Below are 26,587 nucleotides of genomic sequence, written 5' to 3'. Positions count from 1 at the left end.
GGGGCCCCGCCGCGGCCTAGGCAGGGCCCTGCGCCGCCACCGCCCTCGCCAGGGCCCGGCCGGGCTCCGCATGGCCGCGGAAGCCCGCCCGCCTCTGCACGCCGCGCCGCAGCGCTGAGCTCATCGGGGGCGGGACCGCGCGGCCGGGGGGGCCCGTTCGCCCTGCCCCTGGGTGGGTGGTGGGAATCCTGCCCCGGGGGGTGTGTGTGATCCTGCCCCTGAGTGTGTGGGGTGATCCTGCGGGGGGGGGGATCCTGCCCCTCGGTGTGTTTCGGGTGATCCTGCCCCTGAGTGTGTGGGGATCCTGCTCGGGGGGGGATCCTGCCCCTGGGCGTGTTTCGGGTGATCCTGCCCCGGGGGGGCCGGTCCTGCCCCTCGGTGTGTGGGGCCGGTCCTACCCCGGGGCGGGGGGAACTGGTTCTGCCCCCGCCCCGCCCAGCACTGCCCCGCCCTTGCGGGGGCCCCGCCCCGGAAACAGAGCGAAACCCGCCCCCTAGAGAAAGGAAGTGGCAAAGCGGAAGCGGCCTTGAGGGTGGGGCCGCCCGCTCCCTCCTTGTCTCCAGGCACTCCCGGCCTCACCCCGCCGTGCCGTGTCCCTGCCCAGGGCAGTCCCGGTCCCCGTTTCAGTGCCTGGCGCAGCCCCCGTGTCCCCGTTTGTCACTGAGCCGGGGCCGTCCCTGCCCCTGTGTCCCCCCGCAGGCGAGGGGGGGCCTGGCCTGGCTGCTGCGACCCCCGGGCTGTTGTTGAGGTGTTCCCGGCGTCGGGTGCAAGAGGCGAGGGATGCAGGGGGCAGCATGGCAGCGTTCCCTACTGCACGCGCTCAGGCCGTTATTAGCTCACGACTTCTCATCTTTTTTTCAGAAAGAAATCCTCATTGTGCTGAGTAGGGGGGAAGGATCGCCTCCCTCAGCCTGCAGGCAACATTTGTGTGCCTTGTGTGCAACAGAGGGCAGCTCACCTACAGCCTCCTCGCCATATTGCCTTTACAGAGTCGCAGAAGGGTTGGGGTTGGCAGGGACCTCTGGAGATCATCTGATCCAAGGCCCCTGCTCAAGGAGGGTCACCGAGAGCAGGCTGCCCAGGGCCCTGTCCGGTTGGGTTTGGAGTATCTCCAAGGATGGTGTCTCCACAACCTTTCTGGGCAACCTGTTCCAGCGTTCAACCACCCTTGCAGTAAAGAAGTGCTTTCCTGTGTTCAAAGTGGAATCTCCTCCATTTCAGCATGTGCCTACTGCCTCTTGTCCTGACAATGGGCACCACTGGGAAGTGTCTGGCCCCATCCTCTTTACATCCTCCCACTAATTATTTATAAAGATTGATAAGATCCCCTCACCCCCATGCCTTCTCTTCTCCAGGCTAAACAGTCCCAGCTCTCTTCAGCCTCTTCTCATATGACAGATGCTCCAGTCCCTTAATCATCTTTGTGGCTTTTCACTGGACTCGCTCCAGTAAATCCATGTTGATAAACTGGAGTGACAAACTGCTGCCAAAGCGGAGCAGCAAGTGAGGAAAGGGACAGGTGGTTTCCTCCACTCTGCCTCTTCCCAACAGGCACAGACCTCAGCAGGAGGATTGGAGGCTGGGTGTGACACAGTACTCCAAGCCCTGTGATAGTGAGATTATAGATCTGATAAACTTTCTTTTGCTCTTAATCTATTAGACTCTTCAAACTGTATTTTTCTTCTTGACATCTTTTAGTTTTTCTGTTCTTCATATCTTTTCATACATTGTTATCTAGATGCGTTTTTTCTGTTGATGAATGTATCTTTTTCCTTTTAACTGTTGCTCCTGTCCTCTTAAACAAGCTTGCATCAAACCAAAACCATCTTATTTTTGCAAATTCAGAATCTGGATGGTTTTAATAAACCTTTCAGTAATGAAAACTTGATTTGATTAATATCCAGATTTTTCTTGCAGACACTGTATGAGAAACATCATCAACATAGCACTCTCTGCTGGTTGCTATAAATCATGACGTATTTCCAAGAAATCAAGAACATTTTTCTGAAGAAACCACAGAGACGTGGTAGATCGCTCATGACTTGCCCACTGATGTTACTGCCTTTTCTTCATTGACAGTACAAGGTGCAATATATGATTCAAAGACAGGAAAAATCTAATTTTAGAAAATATCTGGGATCTCATTTTCTTCTACTAAATTGTTCAAAAAGTTATTAATGAAATGCTTTTCACCTTGAAAGATTATGGACAGGGATGACATGACTTATTTATTTTTACTTAAGAAATATGTTGTTAGGATAAAAATAATCTATTCTATGAATTGCTCCAAGAATAACAAGAGGCAAGACAAACATTGCTAATGTTGTATAGTTAGGTCACAGTCTTTTTTTTTTTTTTTTTGAAGAGTGAATTCTTTAGCAGTAATTCATCCCAGAAGATTTTATCCGCATCATAATTTTTCCCTTCTGGAATAGGGGTACTGTCAACCTCCAACCCCATTAATTTGGGACTCCATCTGTCTTGCTTTTGAGAAGACTAAAGAGATGGAGAAAAAAAAATCAGGACATTAAATCCATATTTCTCCCTCTCTGGAGGGAAATTAGACCTTTTTCTTTGAAAGTTTTCCTGAACTGGCACTTGCCAGGTTGTGACACAGTGAGTTTTACAGCTTTTCATTTCCTCTGGGCCTAGACAGCTCAAAGTACTAAAGCTTTAGTCTGCTCAGGATCATCTGGCAACAAAGGAAAAAACTTCCTTTCCAGCCCTCAGATGGCCAAAATAAGATGAGGCTGTAATACTTCCAGGTCAGGAGCTAAAAGCAGCATTACTAGTGTAATTTAGTACACTTGCAGGCATATAGAGAAGATGTGCAAACTTCTGCAATTACTAAAGGTGACCTGATGAAAGATATTGTGTTTGCCCAAAGTCAGAATTTTCTATTAAGAAATGCACTCTTTTGGCAAGTTTTCATGCTCCCTCATTGCAAAAGTACCTTGGAGTATCTCTGTAATTTGCTGTAGCTGGAGGAATACCATGAAAAGGTGGCCACATAAGCGCTCTGCATATGGCACTTTTGAAGGAATATGCTCTATTATTAATGTTAGTGTGTTGCAATTTGCTGCTATATTAGCTATGCTCTGGTACTGATGAACCCAAGGCAGTGCACAAGATGTGCTTTTCATGGAGATTGTGGCAAGTTATTTTACCCAGTCACTGGGCCAGAAATAACATGCAAAATAATATGTCTCTGCCTCCTCAGGATGATTTGAAGAAGTTTGCTTTACTTATTCTGTCTTAAAGCAAAAAGGTGATGTACAAAATTTTGCCAGGCAACTTATTTCTACTAGGAGGCGCTCTTCGACTTGAAATTTGATGGGGCTCTCCATCCATTTTCAGATGCACCATTAGTTTGTGTTAGCCTGAAAGACTTGCCTATGGCTTAGCTTAAAATATCTCAAAGCTCAGGGACTCATGGTGCATGTGGGATGCAGATGCTGAGGCCATTCTCTTTTCCCTGTTTAGAAAAGTGGTCATTTTTAGAGTTCCAAATTTGTAGGTAATTTTATTTGCAGAAGTAAGTATGAGATGCAACAGCAATCCCTAAATTTAGGATCAGTGTGTTAGACCATCAAGCAGAATGATGTCCGATACTGAATTGCTCAAGATTACATGCAAAAGTTCCTGTAACAAGAATCCCCCTCCCCCGCTTTTTAACTTAAAAATACTTACCACATATATGTTAGATAAAAATAATCTGCCAAACCTATTTTCTTCTTTATATATTTGGGAAAAATGCTTAGAGTTGTCCCATTCAATGAGATTGCTGCAGGTACTTTTTGCCAACTTTGAGCGTCAGCGTGGAAAAATCTCCAAGCCATCTCCAAACTCAAAAAATAGTTGTAGCTACAGTTTATGATTTATCCGCCATCCAGTTAGATTTGTTTGATGTGATCTGTTTTTGTCCAAATCACATGCAGTATTTTTTATTGCTGTTTTATGTTCCTGGCCAATGGATAGTTGTTTCTGGAAGGCTGTGCAGTAATTGAAAGGTGCTGCTAGTCCAGCAAGGCCAGAGACTGGAAGAGCTAAACACAGGGCCCCTCTACTGTCCAGACCTTATTAGACTCTTGCATTCTTGCTCCTGGCCATGCTCCAAAGTGGGGTCAGCTCCCTCATGGTTTCATGATCCATCTCCTTCCCCAGAAGCACAGATCATGGCAGTGACTGTCTTTGCAATGTACAGGACAAGCACAAACCTTGAGCCTTCCAGTGTGCCAGGCAGATGTTGCCCTGCAGCAGAAAGATGGGAGACCAAGACTGTAGAGCTGGCCTGGCAGGGATCTCCTGCTCTGCATCCCAGCACCAGCATATGAGTAGGGTAGGCCCCTAGCCTACCTTCTAATTTCCTGCCTCCACTGCTCCTAACTGTGATGCAAAGAGGCGGAGAGAAAAGCAGAAGTGACTTTGCCCCTTTTCTTTTCCCGTTGAACCTCATGCTACTAAACAATCACTGTTTTAGTCTGCACTTCTGGCCAATAGCAATGATGCCTCAGATGTCACATAGCAGCAGGTAGTAGCCAGGCTGTAATACGTGCTGGCTGGCCCACCTCTGCTCTGAGAGCCCTGCTCCATCTCTACATCCTAAGAAAGGGTTGCCTGCAACATTGGTAAGACAAACCAAGCAGTACATAGCCAACATAGGAATCCATCCCATTATCTCTCCCGCCTTGCACCAACTCCATATTTGTGTCATACCATACAGCCCAGGCCACCTTTCTCTGGGGATCAGACATAGGTCTCTTTCCACAGACATGCCTCGGGGCAGCACATTTCCAGGCAGTCATCTGCAACACCAACTGCATGCACCAGCTGAGATGAGGGTGGGGAGGGCCCACGCAGCTGAAAACAAAAGAAAATTGGGTAAGAACAGATCCTGTCCTGCCCACTCCCATGGCCGAACATCACCTGAGATGGAAAATGCCTCTCCTTCCCTGCATCTCTGCACAGGGACAGACATGTGCATCATTGTCACAAGAAATCCATCTGCCTGGCAACTGAAAGGGACTTGCACATCCAATTGGTGTGCCCAGCGCCATCAATGCCCTTAGCCAGAGGAAAGTAGAAACTAGCCCAAAGCTTCCACCTCCAGACATCCCCACCACGCTGCTCCAGCTGTGGTTTCTGCTAGACTAGGGGACAGGCATGTATTACCCTAGTGGCCACTACTGCAGAGTCTTAGTTTTAATGCCAGGCTCTTGCTCCCCTCTGTGAAGCACCCCTAAAACCAAGCACTGCTGTGCTCCCCGGACTTCCCCAAAGTCCCAAATGGTTTCAGCCCCAAACTGTACTGCTGCGGTGATGTTGACCTAGGCAAGTGTTGAAAGAGGTGCCTACAGCTGTGATTTCTCTGGGGAAACCCTTTCCCCAAGTTTTGTCTGATGGTGAAGGAAGGAGACCTCCCCATGGTGATGCCAGCCTGCTAGCTTGCAATTTACTCCCAGGAGCTGGCAGCCCAGCTGTGACAATTGCTCCCTACAGCAGATGGAGACACTGGCAACAGATCCAGGGACAACAGAAACCACCCAAGAGACTCTCAGATCCCCACAGGACCCTGGGAACAGCCCAGACCTTGGTACCAGCCCTGCAGATGCCAGTTCTGTTCCCAGAGACCTGGGCAACAGCACTGCAGATGCTCAGACCAGCCCTGGAAAACCCTGGATAGGCACGAGCACCATGAGAAGAGCTGCAACCACCCCAGGGATGCTAGCCCTAGAGTTGCTGGGAATGGCCACAGGACCCTAAAAGAGCCCCATGGATCCTGGAGACAGCCCCTCTAGAAGACCACTGGATACCTTGAAACAGCTCTGGCGTTGATGGGTGAATTGTCCTCCCCAGAAGACAGAAGACCTCTGAAGACCCCTGAAGACCCCTGAAACACTTTCAAGAAGTCTAGGGAAAGTCCTAGAGACATCCCAGAGTAGCCTTGGAAACCCGAGAGAAAAGCCTCAGAGATTACAGGAACAATACTGCAAATGCCAAAGGATGTCCCTGGACCCCCAAATGGCCCAAGAGACCTTGAGAACAGCCCAATATGACCCTGAGTAGTCCCGGAGGGACTGTGCAGTCTTCACTCTGGGTCGCTTTGTTCAGACAACTTTTACTGTGTGCAGAGAGACTGCAAATGGCACATACATAAGAATATAAAGCAGTTATTTCTTGGTTAATACCCACAATAATGAGTGGGATTGAATGGAGTTAAGCTCTAGCATGTTCAAACTCCTCCTGCCTCCCACTTAATACACAATACAAAATACAAAATCCTAAATAAGGATGAACAGTTTATTTTTTAGGAGTTAAAGTTTATAGTTTGTTTTTAAACTGTATGTTGTAAACCTTTAGACAACAACCCATTAAACTGTAATCCCTAAACAAGAAACCACAAACCCTGAATGAACATTGAGCCCTCAGTAATAAACTAAATGATAAACCATATACTCTCACTGAGAAACCCTCAGAAATAAACCCTGAGTGACAAACCGTAAACCCTCAACCTTCAGCAATAGCCTGTAAATTGTAAAACTCTCAACAACAGACTGCAAACCCTAAATGATAAACCCACAATCCCATGATATTCTTTGAACTGATAACTCTAAGCCAAAAACCGTGAACTCTCAAGCCTCAACAATAATCTGTACATTGTAAGCCCTGGACTCCAAATCGTCAGTGAAAAACCCTGACCTCTCATTGCTAAGCAATTAAAAAAGCACGTATGACCAGGTAAACAATAAGTAGAAGTCCAAAAATTTTTGCCCAGGATCAGAAAAGTTTCTCTTTCATCTGGAGATTAAACAAAGATAAGACAAACGAGACTACAAAAATGCATCACAGCTCCTGTTCATACATTTAGTTTTATCATCACTCAAACATGACTGTATTTAAGCTTATAGTCATAAGATTGTTCTAAATTGTACGTCCACTGGAATAACCTGTTTGATAACCTTTGCACTACCGCATCTGTAATGTGGACAAAAATATTACATTTGCTCTTCTTCGCTCCATGGGCAAACAAGCATACGGAGCCAATAACAGCTGTTGCTCCAAACCTCCTTTCCTTAAGGGAAATGATCCCTGCTGAGAGAAAAAGAAATGTTTGGGATAACAAGTAGCGCCTTCTGAGCAATAAAAGCCTAATCCCTGAAGATGGGGCAGTCATTGCCACCAACTAAAAAAATCTTTTCCCAAGACCAGTAAATTCCATCATGAGGACTTGATAAAGAAAAATGCTTCATAGTAGCCAGGATGAGAGGAAAACCCCCTAGCTGGGGAATTTTTTCTTTTTGTTATGCTGTAAAATAGACAAAAAAAAAGGCTATTAAGCATATAGTGAACATTCATCATCAAAGCTGCCAAATCGTCTGGACACCACTGTGGTTCACACTGTCTCACCCTCTGAATGCCTGCAGCCAGCATCAGAGAGACAACCTCCACCTCCTCCAACCCATTAGCTTCCAGACCTCCCCACAGTCACTCTCACCTCCAGCTAAGTCTCAGCTCAAGGGCAATGATAATGCTTGAAGTCTGCCATGCCCCAAACACCCTTCTCCACCAAAGGAGCTATGTCTGGGTATCTTGGACAAGCAACATTTTTTGTATTGACCATATCCAGAACACTCTCTTGTGCTCCAGGAGTCCACCTCTAGGTCATCCTAGTACAGTACAGGTTCAGGTCTACCAGACCCTGAACACTGTCTCCCATTCCTAGATACCACCTTCATGCTGACTGTGAGGGAAAGGCATCCAAGAGAAGGAAGGCAGAAATACAGACAGAAGTGAAATGTGCAGAAGGTTACACTCAGAAGCACAAGGAGTCAAGAGCAAAAATAATGCCATGAAAATATGTAAAACGCTCAGAAAAAAAAAAAAAACAACAGGGAATATGGAGACAGCAACTCAGTAACATGAGAATCAGCCTATTCTGGGGAGACAGAGAGACCAACACTTCTTCCCCAGCTGCCAACAGCAAAGATTTGCTGGGTGCCTTCATGGAAGCAGTGGGGAAGGGCAGCGTGTTAATTTGAGCTATTGACTAAATGTGTTAGCCAATGAAGATTGGCTGTGCACTCAAACTGTGTCTAAACCTGCTTGCAGAGTCTCTGCGGGCAGCAATAGATGCTGAGTTGAAAGTAAACCAGTGATGGAGAGGTGCAGACATGGTGGGGAATTCAGGCAGCCTAGGTCCTTTGGGTGGAAGTCTGGAGACTGTTGAAGGAGGACAGCAGGAACTGAAGGAGGTTCTGGTTTGGGTAGACAATTGTGTATGATACTGTAGTAGATTGAGCACCACATAGGCTCTTGCTGGACTAAAGATCACAACCCAGATAGAAGCACCACCACAACCTCGACAGATGAAGGAACTTGGTGTTATACATGTCCTCAGCCCCACTTCTCTGCAGAAAGAGACTATAGGACAGCAAGGACTCTTTTATTGAAAAGTTAGAACATGGCTCAGTTTTGCAGTCCTATATGGTATTTGTGGCTGTCCCACGTAGGCCCTCACTTCAGACGAGACTGTAATGGCATGCCTTCAGGAGCACTGATTTGTAGTGGCCCTCTCACTCTGGAAGAAAAGATAACATGTTGGACTGATGGACATAAAACCAGAAAGCCTAACAGTCCCAATCCCTATTGGGCTGCACCTTAATCTGCTGCCACCTAGAGACAGAGAAGCAGAGGGGGCCATCTCCCTGCCGCACTCAGCAGACACCCCACACAGGGCAGGATGGAACTGACTCACTGTGTTTTCTCGACGTCCTCGATGCCCTCAGGCAGGTGCACATTCAGTGTCTCTGGAAGCAGGAAGGCCACGGAGCCACAGCACACTGCCATACCACAGTAGGTCACCTCAGGCAGAGACCGCCACACACTGTCCAGCAAAAACACAAGTGGGGCCAAAGCCCCTCCGAGGCGTGCCACAAAGGAGGTGTATCCCATCCCGTTCTGCCTGCAAAGGGAGGGCACCATCGTGGTGTAGACCACCACAAGAAAGAAACAGCTACTTTTTTCATATCGGATTTTGGGGAAAAGTACAGGCCCTCTGCTCCTTCCCCCTATATTTCTATACATGCTGAGGCTTCCCCCCACCAGGCTTTTCCTCTGCTAGATTTTTTCTGGGCTTTTTTTTTCTCTTCATATCTTCATATAGTGATGATACTTCCCAAAGAGCAAGAATAGCTGCTGTGAGAAACAGATTTACTTCGATTATGAGACAGAAGCTGAAGTTCTGCACTAAAAATATCTGCTCCAAAGTTGTTTCCACTTTAAATGTCTAAAACCCTGTGAGTATTTTCTACCTATCCCCCTAATACATCCTCTCATCTGCTGAGAGCAAACTTATGTCCCTCTGTCTCCTAGGTACTTCCAGACAGGTGGCCAGCATAGAGATTCCTGTGAGCACCCTTGGTCCTGCTGTAGCTATAACCTAGGAGAACTTGGAGAGGTGCCCAAAAATAGAACCTGGGACCGATTCCAAACATTAATTTGCAGTGAAGGAATGACATTCTGCACTTGAAACAGGGATCCCAGGACCTGTTTGTGCATATGCAGAAAAAGCATGGCAGAGAGAGAGAGGATTTTTGTCTTTATCTGTCAACGTCTTTCAGTGCATAAAAATACCGACCTAACTGAGAAGAAAAGTAGCAGACCAGTGTGCCCACTCTGATTTAAATATGCATCATTCCCTGCATACAACAGACCAGTGAAAGTTAATTCCCTTCACCAGCCTCAGCAATATCCCAAATCATGCTGCTACTAAATCTTGTGTCACCGTTTCCTGAAGATCTTTTAAATAAGCTATCTTTTTTCACCCTGAAAGGCTAGATAATCCCTGCTTTAATATCATCTGTAGGCCAGAAGACTGTCAAACTTGTGGTAGTACATGTCCCTTATAAAACTTCACATTTCAAATGATTTTTCTCTGGGTCTTATAACAGTTATTGGTGGATTCTCTCAGGGAATTAAGGCTTTGCTAAGCACAGATTCCTTACTGAGTTCAAAAATCTTCCCACACGGAATACCCATCACCTTTCAATACAGCTCCCTTTAGGCATAACCTGCCTGACATAACCCAGGCCAACAAAGAGTAGCTCTCTGCCCCTTTTTCATGACTATATGTAGTCTTTAGACCTTGCTACTTCTAGAGGTAAGGCACCAGCTTTGCAGTCTAGCTAACAGCATGTCCTGCTGAGCTGATGTTAAAGACCTGAGGGTGACACCCTGCAGAGGGTCTGGTTGTACACTCAGGCGAGCGGCATCTCTTACCTCAGTACGGTGGGGTAGAGCTCAGAGGTGTACAAGAAGACAGTAGTGAACGCAGATTCTGAGAAACCTTTGCCCATAATGGCTACTACAGAGCGCATGGAGGTGAAAGCTAGGAGGAAAGAAAAGACACTTATGCCAGTGGTCAAAAAGCAGCCTCTAGAATGAAGCTTGTTGTGGCCTCAGGCAAAGTAGGGGAGAAGATTCAGAGGTCTTACAGACAAAGTAGGGAGAAACATAGCTCTGGAGCTGCTGCGTCTAAAGCCTGGATGAGTAAATTTGGTGACAAACTATTAGCCCAAGTAGAAGTTGAACTGGTGAAAGGACGGGTCCCAACATTTTCCACTGGACAATGTTTATAATAAGACGGGCACTTAATCTGGCCGTCACTGGACCCTGACTAACTGCCTCACAGTGACTGGAGACCATCTGTTGCCACCAGATATTAGTACTGGCCCACATTAGCAACCTTGTCCCACTGTTACCCTTGTAGGTAGAAGACATCTCTGTACAGAGTTGCCTGTGGGGAAGATCTCCCATTCTCCTTCTCTAGCAGTGCACTGAATGGATGTCTCCTTTTTTAGCAAGTACCGCATATAGCAGAGGAGTGTCTCACACTTGGGAACGATGATGTTGGCTCCTATGCACAATCCGGTCAGTATGAGTGTCCATGCCTGACTCTGCCGTCGTCCAACTCGATTCACTAGCACATACATGATCAGCTTAGCTGGAATCTCAATGATGCCAAAAACAAATTGTGAGAGATACATATTGAGCCCAAAACCAGTTAGGTTCATGCTCATGCCATAATAAGAGAAGGCAACGCCAAACCTGCAAGGAGTGTGTGGAGATGGGAATTAGGGAAATCCAGGCAGGGAACTGTAGGACAAATCCCCTGTGCAGAGTGACACTGCTTACCACACAGCGCCAGAACAGAGAGAGATCTTCCGCAGGACTGGTGTCCTGAACAGGCTGATGTAGGAGTAACTCTCTCCTGACTTCTTCTCTGTTGTCATCCTTCTGAGGGCCTGAGAGAGGTGGAAAGAAGGAAATAGCTCAGCTGCTAACAGATCTAGGATCCAGACGTGGAGCCCTAGACAGGCTGGGGCTCATGCCTATCCCTGCTCCAACACCATCTGGGGTTTTCCACACATTTCCATTGCAGAACAATTCTCTGGACATACATTTTCAGAGGCAAATCTTCGTATGTGTTTTTATAGATTCTCTCTATATTTTTTTAGACCTCTTCCTCTTCTCCTGGCCCTGTCTCTTCTCCTACCCAAATACCCCACATGGCAAAAAGGATCTCAGCAAAATGGCAATCATGGTGTTAGCAAAGTCAGTGTTGGCCAATTCCACCCTCCTACCCAAGTGGTTGTCTGCCATTTTGTCAGGTCTCAGTCAGCAGCTAACTGTGAACTGCATGCATTGTTCTTATGAGTATGTTTATATAAAGTATGATTGTTAATATATATGTTTATATAAATACAGTGTATAAAAAGAAGCCAGGCACTGAGAAGTGAACCCTGCCCACAGGGAAGAAGAGAGTGTCTATTCACAAAGTCTTTCAGCAATTCATTTTGAAGTGAGTAACAGGAGAATTTTTATAAGTTCTGTTGACACACGAGATCCAAAAAACCAAAGGTCTGCAATACTGGCAGCTATATCTAAGCTAGCTGCCATAGACTTACTGTATAGCTAATGGAGATCTCATTAAAGAAGTTTATGAGTCATTTTATCTTAGAGCAAACAACTGCATTTGGTCAGAAGAATTGCATGCTAACCTCCATTGACTCTATTCAATTAGCCTCTGAAGGACCCTGCAGACAGCTGTGTTGTGGACACCTATCACTGGGAGAGATGAATGCCAGTCCGAACAGCCTTCCTTTACCATGTCCAAGAATCATCAGCAAATGCAAGGTAGGGTAGTTAAAACTGACCTTCTGATCAGGTTATGAATCACAGGACAAAAGCTGCATAAGTTGCTCGTGAGCCTGCATGTTCTGCTCTCTGTTATAGGAGTGATGCCTCTGCCTTATTTTTCCAGGCTGTGCTTCTCTCTCACTGAGTATTTAGACCAGCATCCAGTACAGTGAGGCTTCTTGTCATGGCAATAATAAATGGAGAGACGCTCCTTCTACCGAAGGGGGATCTCTGGCCTTATGTGAGCTAAGCTGATGCTTTCTCTTTAGGGATGGTTGTAACTCCTTTCCAGCATGGCACCCTGTGGATCACAGCACCCTACAGATCACACAGCAGGCTGAGAGTTGCTTGTATCAAACAGAAGTAAAATAGAGAGAAAGAGAAAATGGGAGAAGAAGAATATGTGTCTGGATCTTCAGGTTCTCACCTCTGGTGAGACAGTGAAGTCTTTCCTTCCGTTCATTCTTGCACATCTAAGCAGATGCCTGTGAGCTTGTTTCACTTTGCCGTTGGCTATGAGCCACCGGGCAGACTCTGGGACCCACCTGGTGTGAGGAGAGAAGACAGCATTCCTGTTGGCACTCCATTTTTTCCAGCCCACATACATGACCCTGGCCAAAGAGAGAGGGTCTTCTCTGTGGGACTTCAGCTGGAAATAACAACTTTTATATTTTATATATATATATATATATATATGTATGTATATATCAATCATATGATCTTTGAGCAAAGCTTGGATTTTCTGAACTGTTAAGAATTTCCGGTTCTAATAAATTAAAATTGGCCCCAAAGAGTTTATATTTTGAGATCCATGCTTTTGGGACTCTTTAAAATTGTAGGATATAAAAAATGGTGGGTTCAAATGTGTCTACAAATTGCATAAAAAGGACTTAGTGGGCTCTTTGAGGTTATGTTTCATACTCATTTTGTTAATTAATAAGATGGATTGTTTTTTGCCATAATGCAAGTCTTTTGCACAAGACAGTCAACTGCGATCTAAACCATTGTGGCTAGGACCACTAAGGAAGTAGCCATACTAGTTAGTGAAGGTCTCGGAGTGCTGTATTGATGTAGAGCTGGTCAGCACCTCTGAGAGGACTCCTTAGCAGACCTGTGCTAGGTGGGGGCCTGTGCCTCTTAATTTTCTATCTGTTCCAGCAAAAGATCAAACCATCACCATAAATTAGCACTTGCAGCTCCTTAATTTTGGACTTTTTCCTGATCTTGCATCTGGTTGCAATTTGTGGCTACACTGTGCTGTTTGCCCTGGAGCTTCCCAGGTCACAGTGCAGTCCAGCTAGCCTAGAGAGGTGCATGGTGTTGTGTGTGTCCACATAGTGGTGAGCCCCAGAAAGGCAACAGTGGGAATACCCCATGAGCAGGATGCATCTTGTTAGAACAGCCCACACCTGCCTCCTACCACCCAAGTCTGTTCCCTGAAAGAAGGGGAAAAAGAAGTAATACCACTGTTCCCACAGAGCCTTGCAGCTGAGCAGCCTGCGCAGTCAGTGGGAAGACTGTATCTCTCCTCACTCTACCTCTCCTATCTCTTCATATTTTTGGCTCTACACCTAGGCCCATTGGTTATGTCAAGACATGATGAGGGCTTATCCTTTCCTGGCACTCTGTCACAGAGGTCTTTGAGAAGGTGAGCCACACATTGCTTGCAGCAGAGACATCCAACTTCTGCTGCTTTTTAGGGTAGAGGAGGCGTGTGAAGGCAATACTCGTTCCCTAAGCTGCTGCTGCTCCCCTGGTTGCTGCTTTGCAGTTTCCAGGTGAAAACAGATGGGTATCTCTAAACACAGAACTTAAGACCTTGAAAGAATATGTGGGTAAAAGTTCTACTGAAGCCATCCGTTTGTCAAAATCTGTCATTTGCAGTATGGGACTTGTGCAAAGTTTTCAATCACATAAGCTTATACCCCAATCCACTTTGGTGAATATAAAGAATGAAAGATGGCATTTTGCACCCATTGCCACCATCTCCAGAGTATAATATTATGTCATGTGGTTGCCTAATGTTTCAGCTGAATTATGACATAGTGTCAACAATATCCCCAGAATGTGCTAAATCAGATTTTGATTCCATACTGCAGGGACTTCTAGTTATGCTACAATGACTGCCCTTTTGGATGCTTGAATTTTGATCAGACTGCAATATAACTTCTTGGATAACTGATCTCCATAAAAGGCATTAACATAAACAGGAGAGAAAAAAAATCAGCTATCATGGAAAGGGTGAGTCCAAATGTGTCTACAAATTGCAACATTTCCCAGGATTCAATTTTTATAGTTAGTTGTCCTAGAAAAAAAAGAAAACAACCCAAACCTTCAAAAGTCAGCAGAATACCCATTTAAGTTGTGTTGGACTTGATCAGTGAAATATCAGGTGTTATTCTCTGCCAGAAAACCTTCATCACCAGGGAAAGAATATGCCTATTGAACTATTGGTTAACAACAGCATCAGTTTGTATCCCATTTTTCACAAGAATTATTTGTGAAGTTGGTGATAGATCTGTGCAGCTCTTTCATCCTTTGCTTCATTCTGATGGCCATATTAACAAGCAAACCATAGTCTCCAGGAGTCCCTTTGGTGGCAGCTGAAAGGCATCTTGATGTTTGGATATCACTCCTTCTACTCAACAATTAAGCATATAATTTTGGGGGGCCATATGTCTAACAACCAGAACTTATTCCACCTGGTTTCCAGCTACAACATCACATCACTCCAAGAGACGTGTCTCTGGCTTCTGCAGTGTGATCCAGCACCACACTGACACCCAAGATGAACTAAATAGTAACCCCAAGGTTGAGGAGACCCAAATTCCCCAATCCGAAGGTTCTCAATGGAACAGCTGTGGGAATATCTGTTTGCTTATTTAAACACTGGACTTTTATCCATCCAGGAAATGGGGCTGCCTATGCAAAGGACCATTTTGGGTCATCTAATAAGTTAATCCAATACACTTCACACTGCAATAACAGTATCAGTGAATTGACTCTGTGTTTTAGTCCATGTCATTTAATTAAAATAAGGAGGAGGAAAAGGAGTTTCTTTGATTAAATGAACCATCTCCCCTTGTAAGGCTTAAGAGATGTAAGGCATGTCTTAAATAAAGCTACAGATAGGAAACAACCTGCAGAAGACTGATATATTTGACCAGTGAGGATGGATACACAGCTGAGAAAGGCTGTGCAAGGTGCAGAGAGATATGCACCTGACCTGGCCTGCAAATGCCATTGTCTTACATGGAAAAAATTGGTACCAAAGGTGTCCCCCCACACCCTGAGGTGGGGGACAGGAGACAGCTAAGTTATTTGCCATGAAAGCCCCAGGGATTAATGCCTGGGACCTCGCCTGGTCCCACTCGCTCTGAGCCATCTGTGACAGTGCTTTCAGTACCAAATCTTGCCCCTTCATGGAGCATCCCACTGTCCCCGAATGCCTGGTCTCAGCCCCACTCCTGCCTCTCCTCATCCCCAAAGCCATGGTGTGACCATGGCTCCTGGTCAGGAGGGATGAAACCTGGGCCACTCCAGTTTTCAAGAGCTGCTATGCCTGGAAAATCACAGCCTGCTCCCATCCCCACCTGTCCAGCAGGCTGCAGCTTGATGCACTCACCACAAGCAGATGATGCTCAGGAGACAAGGTCCAGTTACGGCAACTAACAGCCAGCGCCAGTCCCGCACCAAGTATGCTATCATGGCCAGCAGCATGTTCCCGATGCTCCAGAAGATGCTAGTCAGGATCCCAGAGATGGTGCGATGCTGCACATCCACCCACTCCATCCCTGCAATAGGGAGGCAGCATTCAGCTGGGACACACAGGACTTCTCCATGAAAAGGTCTGCAGGGCTTTGTAACAAGGGCAAAGCAAGACAATTTCCCTGGTCTTTTTCTCTGGGAGAGTTCCACCGCTTGGCTGATGTTTGCCACAGTTAAAAAGTTAATCCAAAATGGTTAGCCTCTGGCAAAGTTGTTAGCAACTAAAATACAGCCTTAAAAGGAGAAATACTGGACAAAATAATAAGCATCACAGTGCTAAAAATACCTTAGGTGATCCTTTTTTAATTCCATTCAATAACATTCAAATTATTTTCTCCATCAGACTCATCAATTTTCCCCCTAATTATCTAGTTATATCTTGCCTGCACAGTTTCCCATTTCTCTGCCCACCCATTGTTCCAGATTAAAGAAATGTATTAAGATGAACTGACCTACCTTGGAATCTACCCAGAGCAGATACTAATATACATGTAAAGCCAGAAGAAATGGTGGTCTCCTTGTTTATATGTGTGAACTAAAAGCCAGTTTTCTTCCAAAGATTTGAACATCTGACTACAACCTCTGACAATCAGAAATGTCCTTCCAAAGCTCCACTTTGCCTTGTAGCCCTGTGGCCCAGAGTGCCACCTGCTAGAAATAGGCCTCAACCTTTATAACAATAATCAGCCACAGCAGGCCTTGGGATTTGTCGGACCTGGCATGGACTTGTTCAGTCTTGAGCCCATTTTAGCTTGATTCTGTCTCTATCTGCAAAAATTCTGGAAATTTTTGCTGCATCTGTAAGCTGCTCTAGGATCTGATGATTCTTGCCTAGAGCGTCCTAACTGTATCAGCAAAATCATCCAATGTTCCGGTGCCTTTTGGGTACCCTGAGGTTTGGAGCTTGTTTTGGTTATGTTATTACTCAACTTTTTTTAGCTTTGTTTTTGCTTAGCTTTATATGATTTTTGTGGTGCTTTCCCCTCCCTTTCGAAAAATACAGATTTGTAGCATACGAAAACAACTCCAAGCAAAGCCAAGACTGGGAAGGAAGAAACACCCCAGAAGCAACACACCATCCTCCTTCTGCTGAAGACATGGGCATGCTGATGAATTGCCTCAACAATGTACTTGAAGGGTGAGAACTCAGTATCGGAAGAAAGGGGTAAACACTTTTGTCTATGTTTTTGTTGTATTACTAATGATCCTTAACCGAAATTGAGTAATAAGGTTTATAAGTGTTAATGCTGCAGCAGAACTAATAATGAGCAGTTGATTAGATCTTGGTTAGACTGTAAAGCATTAATTAGACTAACAGTAAATGCTAATTTTTGGATCCTTATATAAGGGGTGTTCTCTTGGTTGCCTGTAGTGAAATTGCCTATGTAACAATTTCCAAACTCCTGTTCCTACTTGTTTTGCCCAGATTGGTACAGATGTCCCTACCTACCTGTCCACGACCTGCCAAACGTCTCCCTGTGCAACCAGGCATCCACAACCCCCTGCACTTACTTACCCAAAGGCAATACAATAAGGGAGATGCCGCTCAGGGCCACACCGGTGAGGGTCCGTGTGATAGCCAGCATGCTGTAGGAGGTGGAGGCGGCACTCAGCATCCCGAATATGACCGAGCACACCAGCGACACCAGGAGCATAGCTTTCCGGCCATACCTGCCACAAGCACAGACTGTGTTACAGCAGCTGGAAACCTGTCCCAGGAGCAGGGTTTGAAAAGGGGCAAAGCAGAGACTCTAGGAGGCCAATCAAAATATCACCTGCTTTGCAAAGAGCGCAAAATGCAGCACAATGGCCTAGAGAGGAGCAAACCGCTCTGGATGCAGCCTGTGCCACAGTGGCACAATCCCATTCAGAGGGGCAATCTGCCCTGTGAGCATCAGCCATGAGACTCTCCAGAGGAAGCAGCAGTATTGATCAAAAAACTGACACGCTGGGCTCCCCCATCAGTGTCACCATCAAATGCGTGATGTCAGCTTGAAAACCCGTGCTGCTGGCACACCCCGCTCCCTCCAGCAGCCGTGCTCATTCCCAGCTCTGCTTCTCAACTCAGCGTCTCCTCCTCCTGTGGTCCCCTCAGGACCAGCCACCATCCCTGCTCCCAAGGAGGTGGAGGAGAAAAACACATGACACTTTTGTGCTAGTCCCGAAAATGAAAACAATGATCCTGAAGGAAAAGAAAAGGACACCATTTGTCAACCCCCATGTGCAAATAGCCCTGATCTCCAAAGGGACCTGTGAGAAACCTTCCAGGAGGTTCTTTATTAAGGGTTTTCAAGTGATATGACCACCTGGCCCCTGATGTCCCTTTCAAATGTAGTGTGGAGAAATATGGAAAAATCAAATACACACTATAAATATTTATTTTTATACACACACATGCACAGAAATGTGCATGTGCTTCTACACAACCCATGAAAATCTGAAACCAAAAAGTACTGAGGTTTCAGTGAAGATATTGACAAAATAAAGATATCAGAGCCTTTGTGGAAGGGCAATCAGGGGAATGCCATTATACCCAGAAATCATCCAAGAGTAGAGAGGGTCTGCTAATGAACATTAGCACTGCATATGAAGAAAGTTTAGGTTCAAAGCGGACTAGTAAATTGATGCTGTTGATAGGTAATGTTCAGTCTATGGGATCTGAAATTATGGCCCAGTTCTGGCTTTAGGGCTCTCTCAGTGGCCACTGGACAAGGATGGTAGCAAGGACCAGTACTCCATGATGGTAAACAATGTGGTGGGACATAATGTCACAATAACATTGTTAAAAACAATCACAGATTACTTCCTGCAACAGCTAGTTAAGCAGTCTCCTGGAGAAGAAACAACTCTTGGATTGGACCTGAGCAGTTTTCTGGACCTGCTTTGAAACATAAGCATAGCCAGTCTGCAAAAGTCACTGTAATACTCTTGGGTCGGAGCAGCAAGCACTCAGTAACCCACCAACACTGTATCTGGCTTCCAATAGGGTAACTACCTAAGGAAGGAGCTACACTTTTTAAAAGATTTTTTTTTTTGAAAATACACTAAGGAGGATGTCAAAACATCAAACTCCCTGCAGGTTGCAAAACAGCTATTTATGGACTCATTACTAGAGTCTCTCAGCAAATGTATGCCACCTGGTAGGGAAACTAGAGGGAAGGTAGCAGGATTGAACTGCAAGCTACAGGAAGGCTGCTAGAAGTGATGCAGTTGAAATCACCTTCAAAGAGAGAGAGGGAAGAGCCCAGCCACTGAAAGATTAAATGTAAAAAAATATAACAAAAGGAGCAAATCACACAAGCATAGCAATAAATAGAAAGCCGTTTTCATAAATATCACAATCTGGAAATTTGCTGGAGAGTTGTACAGCCGACAGACAAGCTACAAAAGGACTGTTTGGAAAAGAGCAGGCAATAGCAGAAAGATTATTATTTTTCAGAGATACATGTTCACAGTGCAGATGCTTGGAGAGGTTACCAGGGTAAAATTTGTCGGCAGATATGTTCTCTAATCCATGGGTTTGTAGAAGAATTTTAGAACAAATAACAAGATGAACTGTAACTAAATGCCATGACCAGATGGTTTTCACTCCAGGGCACTAGAGAATTAAAGGCTGAAGTATCTGAATTACTACCTTCTCAGTGAAGTGGGACCACTTAGTGCCTCTCTATGAGAGAAAAGAAAGGTTGCTAATGGGACATCAACTTATAAGAGGTCTTAGGGGAGATGTGGGGCACATCTGAGGTTTAATAGATCTGGCACTGATACTGATAAAATGGGTAAAAATCATGGTAAGAATTAGAATTCATACATACATGGATAAGCAAATAGTGGAGGAGTCAGCATGGCTTCTGTACGGAATACCCATAACCTATGGAAGTTCACTGAAGGAGAAGTCAAGCATGTGACAAGCAAGATACGACTGATTCAGAATGCTTAAGACTTCCAAAACCAGTCAAAACCATCCCCCACACAAAAGGGGAAAAACTAAGCTCTCACAGGAGAAGAGAGGAGGTCTTTACATGGATAAGTAATATATTAATAGCTAGATGGCAGGAATAAATGGTCACTTTTTATAGTTGAAGAACCCTCTAATAATTTCTGGCCCTCCATCTCAAAGAGGTACTGTAGGACTGGAGGACGCCAACACAGGCAAAAACAAAGGCGGATGAGGGAAGACTATGAAGAGCAAGCATGGAGAGGAAGTAATAGAAATGGGGTTTGCGTGGGTGCTGGAGGAGGTGGGTGGCAGTGACGGTTGGCTGTCTGGAGTGTTGTGGCAAACTAACACAACATGCTTGACCTGTTTGTTATGGTTTACCTGCTATTGCTCAACCTGCTCTTTAGTTTTACCTCTTCTTTCTGAAGACTTTCCCATTCCCACCACTGTCAGCCCCATGCACCTTTCCTGCCACTGTTGAAGCAAATACTGTGCTTACCCTTCCACCCAGTGCTCCTAGCAAAGCATCTTGGGAGAGAGGGGAAATCAAGGCACAAACATACATAAATGTGGGGTTTGTAGGAGTTTTGGCCTCAATCCCAAATCATGAGTCCATGGAGGAAACAGGTAAAAATGTAAACAAGACAAAGACCCCTTCTGCTTGATACAGGAAAAAGAATCTGCCAAATTTATCCTTTGTGCATTGCTCCCACTGCCATTAGGAGGCTGCAAGGGTCTCCTGATCTGACCTGCACTCCCTTGGGCACTGTGGCCAAGTAGCTTGGCTAGTCAGTGCACAGTTGGCTCTGCTCCAGGTTGCTCACGAGGGCACAGATGACTATCTTTAGCTGTCACCTTAGCAGACCGAAGGGTCCTGGTCTATTTAATTGGAAGCCAAGGCATAACTTGGTCTTCTTTGTTAGCTTCTCCAGATTTTCTCCAGTTCTACTATATCCTTTTGAGATCAGGAGGAGGATGAAGGGGAATCAAAACTGCACGCTGTATTCACGATGTGGGGCCACCGTGAATTTACATATTGTGGCACAGCGATGTTCTCTTTAATTTTCTCTTCCTTTCCTAGCAGTTCTTGATTTTTTTATTTGCTTGCCCAGCCACTACTCAGTTCTGAGCTGATAGTTGCCTGGAACTGTCTATCATAACCCCAAATCCTGAGCAGTTATGGTCAGCTCAGAAACCTTTATTTTAAACATGGTTAGGATTGTTTATCTCTTTATTTTACAGTAATCTACCCTGAAATTTTGTTTTCTCTTTCCCACCTAGTCACAGAACCTGGTAAGGTCTTTCTGCAGCTCTCCACACTGAGACCTCATCTTTACAAGCCTGGATAACTCCAAACATCTCCAAACAACATCACCTCCCCACTCACCCCTTTTCCAGATTATTTATGAATATGCTGAACAGCACACAACCCATGGATGTAACAGCTTCCATCTTCAACACTAAGTCACTGGGGTGCACATATTGTGAGGCTGGTTCACTTCTGTGACGTGGTGGTTTTGCAGCCTGCCCTACACAAATGTTCTTTTAAGGGACCAAGCAGTTGCCTATGCAGGAAACTCAGACACTGAATAATGAATAGTGCAGAGTGAACAGCACATCCTGACTGTATGTTTGCTCTACATATTCTCTGGTACCTTTCCTAGTTCTGTTGTTTGGAGGAAAAATAAGAAAAACCCCAAAACAACAACCTGTTCCTTAATTTATGCCCTTTCTGAGTTGTTTGACTCTTTTCTGGCTTATCCTATCACATTTTAAATTTCAACCAGACCAATAAGATTCATTCCTATTTTCCTCATTGGAATACTACCCAAGCTCTTCCCAGAGGAATGCCACCCTGCTTATAACTTCCTTTACACTGCTTCTCTAGGAAAGGCAGAGTCCGTTTTTGCTTTCTTGAGACTCTTTTTCAGACATGGCATGCATTTGCTCTGAGCCCCTTGTCTGGGTGTCCTAAACTGATTTCCATTTAACTTTCAAAGACTTAACTCTTTCAGCAGCTTGTTTTGGCTTTACTTTAACTAGCTTTCTCCATTTTAGACAGGTCTCCTTTTTTGAACTCTGTCTCAAAGACAGTGGATTTTTTTGTTTTTGCAGCAATGCTGACCACAACCATGTTGTCACTGCTGCAGTGCATCTTACTCCAAACTGAGGCCGGAGTCGCTTCTTTGGTGGGCTCCCAATGGGCTGCTCCACAGAGCAGGTAGGGACTGCACCTAACATTCAGTCTCTGTGTTGCTTCTCAATATGACTTTAGTCCAGTTTTCACTGGAGGGGCTGAGTTCTCCCTTTGCAATTGTGTTTTCTGCTTTCTCTGCCTCTCCAGTTGTCCTCTGTTGGTCACCAGTTTGTGAAGGTTTTGTCACAAAACTGAAGCCTGGGGCTGGGGAGGGAGGAAGGGGAACAGCCTGAAAGGGTCAAACCTGTCCGAAAGGTATCCAAAGATCACAGCCCCCACTGTAACACCGATGAAGAAGAACGTTGCAGTCGCTTGGTTCAGTCCGCGCTGCTCACACACCAGGTCCCACTGAAACACATGGCCAAAATGACTCTTAGTGCCCAATTCAGCCTCTGTCACCTTCTCATACCCCTTCCCTCCAGCAATCAGCCAAGGTGTCTTGCAGCTTATATCAGTCAAACTTGACTGAGTGAAAGGTAAGACTCTGCACTAAACTGCACATGGGGCACTGCCAGAACCTCACAAAACTCAGAGGCCTCCCAGTTATTTAGCCACACTGTGACAGTCTCTCTGTGGACACTTGTTGTATCAGAAAACTTTCCTGGGTACCACTCATCATGAAGAGGTCCCTTTTTCCTCTCCTGACCCCCATAATAGATGCTCTCAGCTTGCCCTGCTGCACTTCTCTGCTGGTTCCCTCTCATGTTCTAGATGCTCCAGGGCTTGCCCTGGTGAGATGGGCTTTTGTAGGGTGCCATGTTGCAGTGAGCTGTGTCACAGCCTTTGGCAGGGGATGCCTTGCTGATAGCCAGTTACTATTGTTTTTACCAATTTCCTTTGAAGCTCTCTGTGCTGAGAAGGAGGAGGGCAGAGGAGGAGTCAGACCAAATAGTTGTTCCTGACATGCACTTACGGACTTTTTTCCAAGAGGGTGGTCTAGACATTTTTCTTCAATAAATTAATGAGCATCATCTTACTTTCTTGGAGGTGCAAATGTCGTTAATCATTGTAGTACTCCCTGGTCAAGTTGCAGAGTTAATTTTCTATATGTGCATAACTTGGCAAAACTTAAGCTAATCATCCACCCAGCCTCATAATCTCTGTGACAAAGCCAGCCAAAATTTGAGCAACCTTTTTTTGCTGCAAAAGCAAAAGACTCCAGAGAAAGCCTCGGCCCCTTGGACATGGCCTGAGGCCACTGTGCCACCGAGTGCAGTGTCACGGGGCACCGCACTAAGCACGTGTGCTGCTGAACACCTCTCCCCTGCCTTCTCCCGCAAGGACACTTTGCCCCTTTCTCCCAGATACAGTGCAGAAATGAGATGCAGACCTGGTGCACATCTAACCCTCATCTCACTGCCTGCCAAACCTGGGGACAGTCAGGTGACAGAGGAGGCACCAGTTCTAGCTTAAGGTTTGGCCTTGTTCTCACTAAGACAGGAAACCATCTCAAAGTAGCAGGACTCCTGCTCTCATTTCCAACCCAGCTATGCCTCTTTGTCTGACTGAATTGTCCTTTTCCCCAAGTTCCCCTGTGCTTTGGGCCACCTTCCAAGGAAGGAAAATTACAGCCTGCAGGTAAAGTATTAACTTCCAGAGGTATCACTGTCAGACAGCCCTAGCTTGGTGGTTAACGTTTGACAGGCAGCCACCTGGGGCAGGCTCAAGGTTATGACTAGCCAGCATGCTGGGTCTCAGAGGGAGGCCGCTGGAGAGCATGTTTTTTGCTGTGAGGCAAGGAACTTCTTGTAACTGGACTGACAGTGTCCTAAATCTGGGAAACATCTTCCAGGAGGACGAGGAAACCATGAGTTGGGGGCTTTGCATGGGTGGTCCTGATGCAGCAAAGCCCTCACTCTGCTCTGGCTCCTTAGACAGCACCTAATGGGCCTGATGAGTGCCTGCTGCTAGGCTTCACTGTCCCTGCTTTCCCATTCACGCCAGCTCCATCCAGACTCTTGCCATGGGACCTGCCAAATGGCTGCTGACCGCCCCCTCTGCTGGCTGGCATAATGCAGGAGGATGGAGCTGGTACTTGTCAGGGTGATGCCCTCAGTGTCTCCAGGGTGCTTGTCCCCAGTCTGGAGGGTACCCTCCAGCAGCTACTTCTCCCCCATCTCCTTGCTCTGGAAGCATTGTCCTCACCTTGCCATGATCAGTGGCACAAACCTACTTCTTTTGGGCTGTGGTCCAGGAGTCTTGTTTTTTGACCCCCTGCATCGTACTTTCTGTGTCCACCCTCCTTGATGTCCCCTTCCCACCTCTCTGCACTCAGTGTCCTTCCTCCCTTTTCATTTTGCCCATCACTTGCTGCCAGCCCCATGCCCACTGGCTGCCTCACCCCCAGGGCTCCCCTCCAAGCGCCAGTGCTTCCCAAGCAGCAATGGGATAGCGCTGTTAGCAAATGCTGTCCACAGGGGAACCCACTTAACCCTCTGTCCTGCTTGACCTCCTAGCCATGGACATAACCAGACAAATGGGAAACACTGAAGCTATGCCAAGGGAACAGAGGTAAAGCAGGCAAAGGGGAAGAGAGGCATGGCAATCCTAGGGAGAAGAGGGGGAATCGGGGAAGAGATGTGGCCAGGGGAATAGGAGTTACAAAGTCTTTGGAAAATCAGAAAAGCAAGTCATGGGCTCATATGAAATCCTTACAGGGTACAATCATGGGCAAATGCCATGTGGTCCAAGACAGAAAATCCCATGGCACCCTCTGTCCCACTATCTCTCCATCACTGGAAAAATTGAGATGCTTATAACGAGAAATTTTGGGTTCTAATTCTCAACTTCAGAGAGCTTCCCCATCCCAGGTCATCTTCTCTAAAAAGGTCATTTCAAATGATGATTAAAATACAAAGATTCCCCTCTGATTCTGTGCACCTAAGAGATAGCTCTCCATCTGCTCCTTAAAACACTGAGCTAATTTCATTTTCATCTAGATCAAAGGCAAGGGATTACCTGGGTAGCTATGGTGGAGGTAAACTGTGAGTGGTCATAGACCCATCCATACTTGCAGTCCTCAATAATTGAGTCATTTTCTGGTTGCAGAGAGGAATTGAGCAGTAGGTAAAACTGAGGCTGCAAGAACATCTCGCAGGACCTGAAGGTGCCATCAGACTCCTGGGGGATGCTGATGAGTAGAAGCTCCTCTGTGGTGAGGTTCACAAATGCCTCCTGGCGTGGAATTGCACAGTGATGAGAGGGAGTAGCAGCAAGAAAACTGTGCAGCAGGAAATGCATGGGAAGGTTGATTCTTGGGAGACAGAGGAGAAACAAAATCAAGATCTGGAATCGGCCAAAGCCACCGGTTTCCAGCAAGAGATCCTCAAATTTCATCTTTTCTATGGAGTTTGCTCATTGAAAGCAGCTAAGTTCCAAGGAGCAGCAACATGAGCTTGAAGAGTGGTGTCTGTTCTTGGAGCTCAACTTCATATGACTCTTCATACAGCCTCTTCCTTGGACTTTGAGACCTCGCTGAGAGGTTGATATCCCCACAGTGACACTCTCCATTTGGGGTAGAGCCAAAGAATGCATCCTGCGTGCACAAAGCACATCCATTTCGAGCAGACTCAGCACAAGGCGCCTTCTCTTTTTAGAGACCTTTTTTAGAGCCCTCCTGTTTTGTTTTTTGAGAGGGAGACCCACATTAGAAAAGAAGGTTATGGGAAGAGCACTGTCAAAGCACCATCATTTCTGGTGTGGGTTACCACACACCACCCACAGCCTCGGGTGCTGTGACAAGATTTGTCACAGATGAGCTTATCACCAGCTGCCTGAGATGGACCATGAAATGAGCCCACAGGAGGGTGACAGAGACCCATTGTGTAAGGATGCCCAGAGGCACCAAAACCTGGTTGCTGTGCATCAGCTATGTGTTTCCCGAGGTTTTAGGATGGCTTGTGTCAAATCATGACCTGGAAACAGGGAGTCTGGAGAGGGTGAGAGAGTGCCCAGAAGAGAAGGTGTATGGAAGAGATGAGTCTCTGGAAGGAGATGTGCTCTGTGGACTAATGGGACAGCCCAAGGAGTGAGGGATCTGCAGTCCTGACTGAGCCACAGTGTAGTGAGAACACCTGCGGAAGATCTGGCGAGGAGTCAGTGTTTGGCAGAGTACATGGTAGCAGCCCCAGCATGTGAAACTACACACTGACCAAATTCCCATCACAGCCAGGCATGCATATTCCATTTTGTCCACGTCTAGCTGCTTCCTGAACAGTAGCTTTTCAAGATTAGCACAGCTGAGATAAGGAAACAGTTCTAGTAGATTTAAGGGGCCCTTAGGAACAACGAGTCAAGTCCTGTCCGTGCGTCCAACCTGTGTGTCTGACCCGTACCTCCAGCAGCCTCCCATCGGTGACCCCTCCTCGCAGTTCCCAGGGCTCCCCGTGCAGTCTGTAGTGTAAGTCCTTTATTAAACCTATCCTGTTTAACCCCTTATGAACTTTCAGTGTCTCTCTCCGCCACTATCTGACCCTCTCTTGCCT

General features: G+C 46.1%; 1 protein-coding gene across 2 annotated transcripts; it reads right to left on the bottom strand.

The window, feature by feature from the left end:
• Positions 1-8,493: 8,493 nt before the first annotated feature.
• On the bottom strand, positions 8,494-25,502 carry SLC22A7 (solute carrier family 22 member 7). 2 transcript variants are annotated; one of them, XM_026081606.1, is made up of 10 exons: positions 25,062-25,439; positions 22,348-22,451; positions 17,483-17,637; positions 15,824-15,992; positions 12,626-12,743; positions 11,194-11,303; positions 10,892-11,106; positions 10,279-10,387; positions 8,756-8,962; positions 8,494-8,578 (listed from the first exon to the last, which is right to left on the bottom strand). In XM_026081606.1, exons 1-10 carry the CDS (start codon positions 25,437-25,439, stop codon positions 8,515-8,517), a joined length of 1,629 nt encoding a protein of 542 aa, XP_025937391.1. In that variant the 3' UTR covers positions 8,494-8,514. The 2 variants fall into 2 exon arrangements, with proteins under 2 accessions (XP_025937391.1, XP_025937392.1); XM_026081607.1 differs by lacking the exon at positions 8,494-8,578 and having other exon boundaries at positions 10,894-11,106; positions 25,062-25,502.
• Positions 25,503-26,587: the final 1,085 nt, after the last annotated feature.

The sequence above is a fragment of the Apteryx rowi genome, unplaced genomic scaffold, assembly GCF_003343035.1.
Source record: "Apteryx rowi isolate R43461 unplaced genomic scaffold, aptRow1 scaffold_555, whole genome shotgun sequence".
NCBI classification, from domain to species: Eukaryota; Metazoa; Chordata; class Aves; order Apterygiformes; family Apterygidae; genus Apteryx; species Apteryx rowi.
Note: the sequence above shows the minus strand (reverse complement) of the source record. Positions and strands in the feature narration are given on the sequence as shown.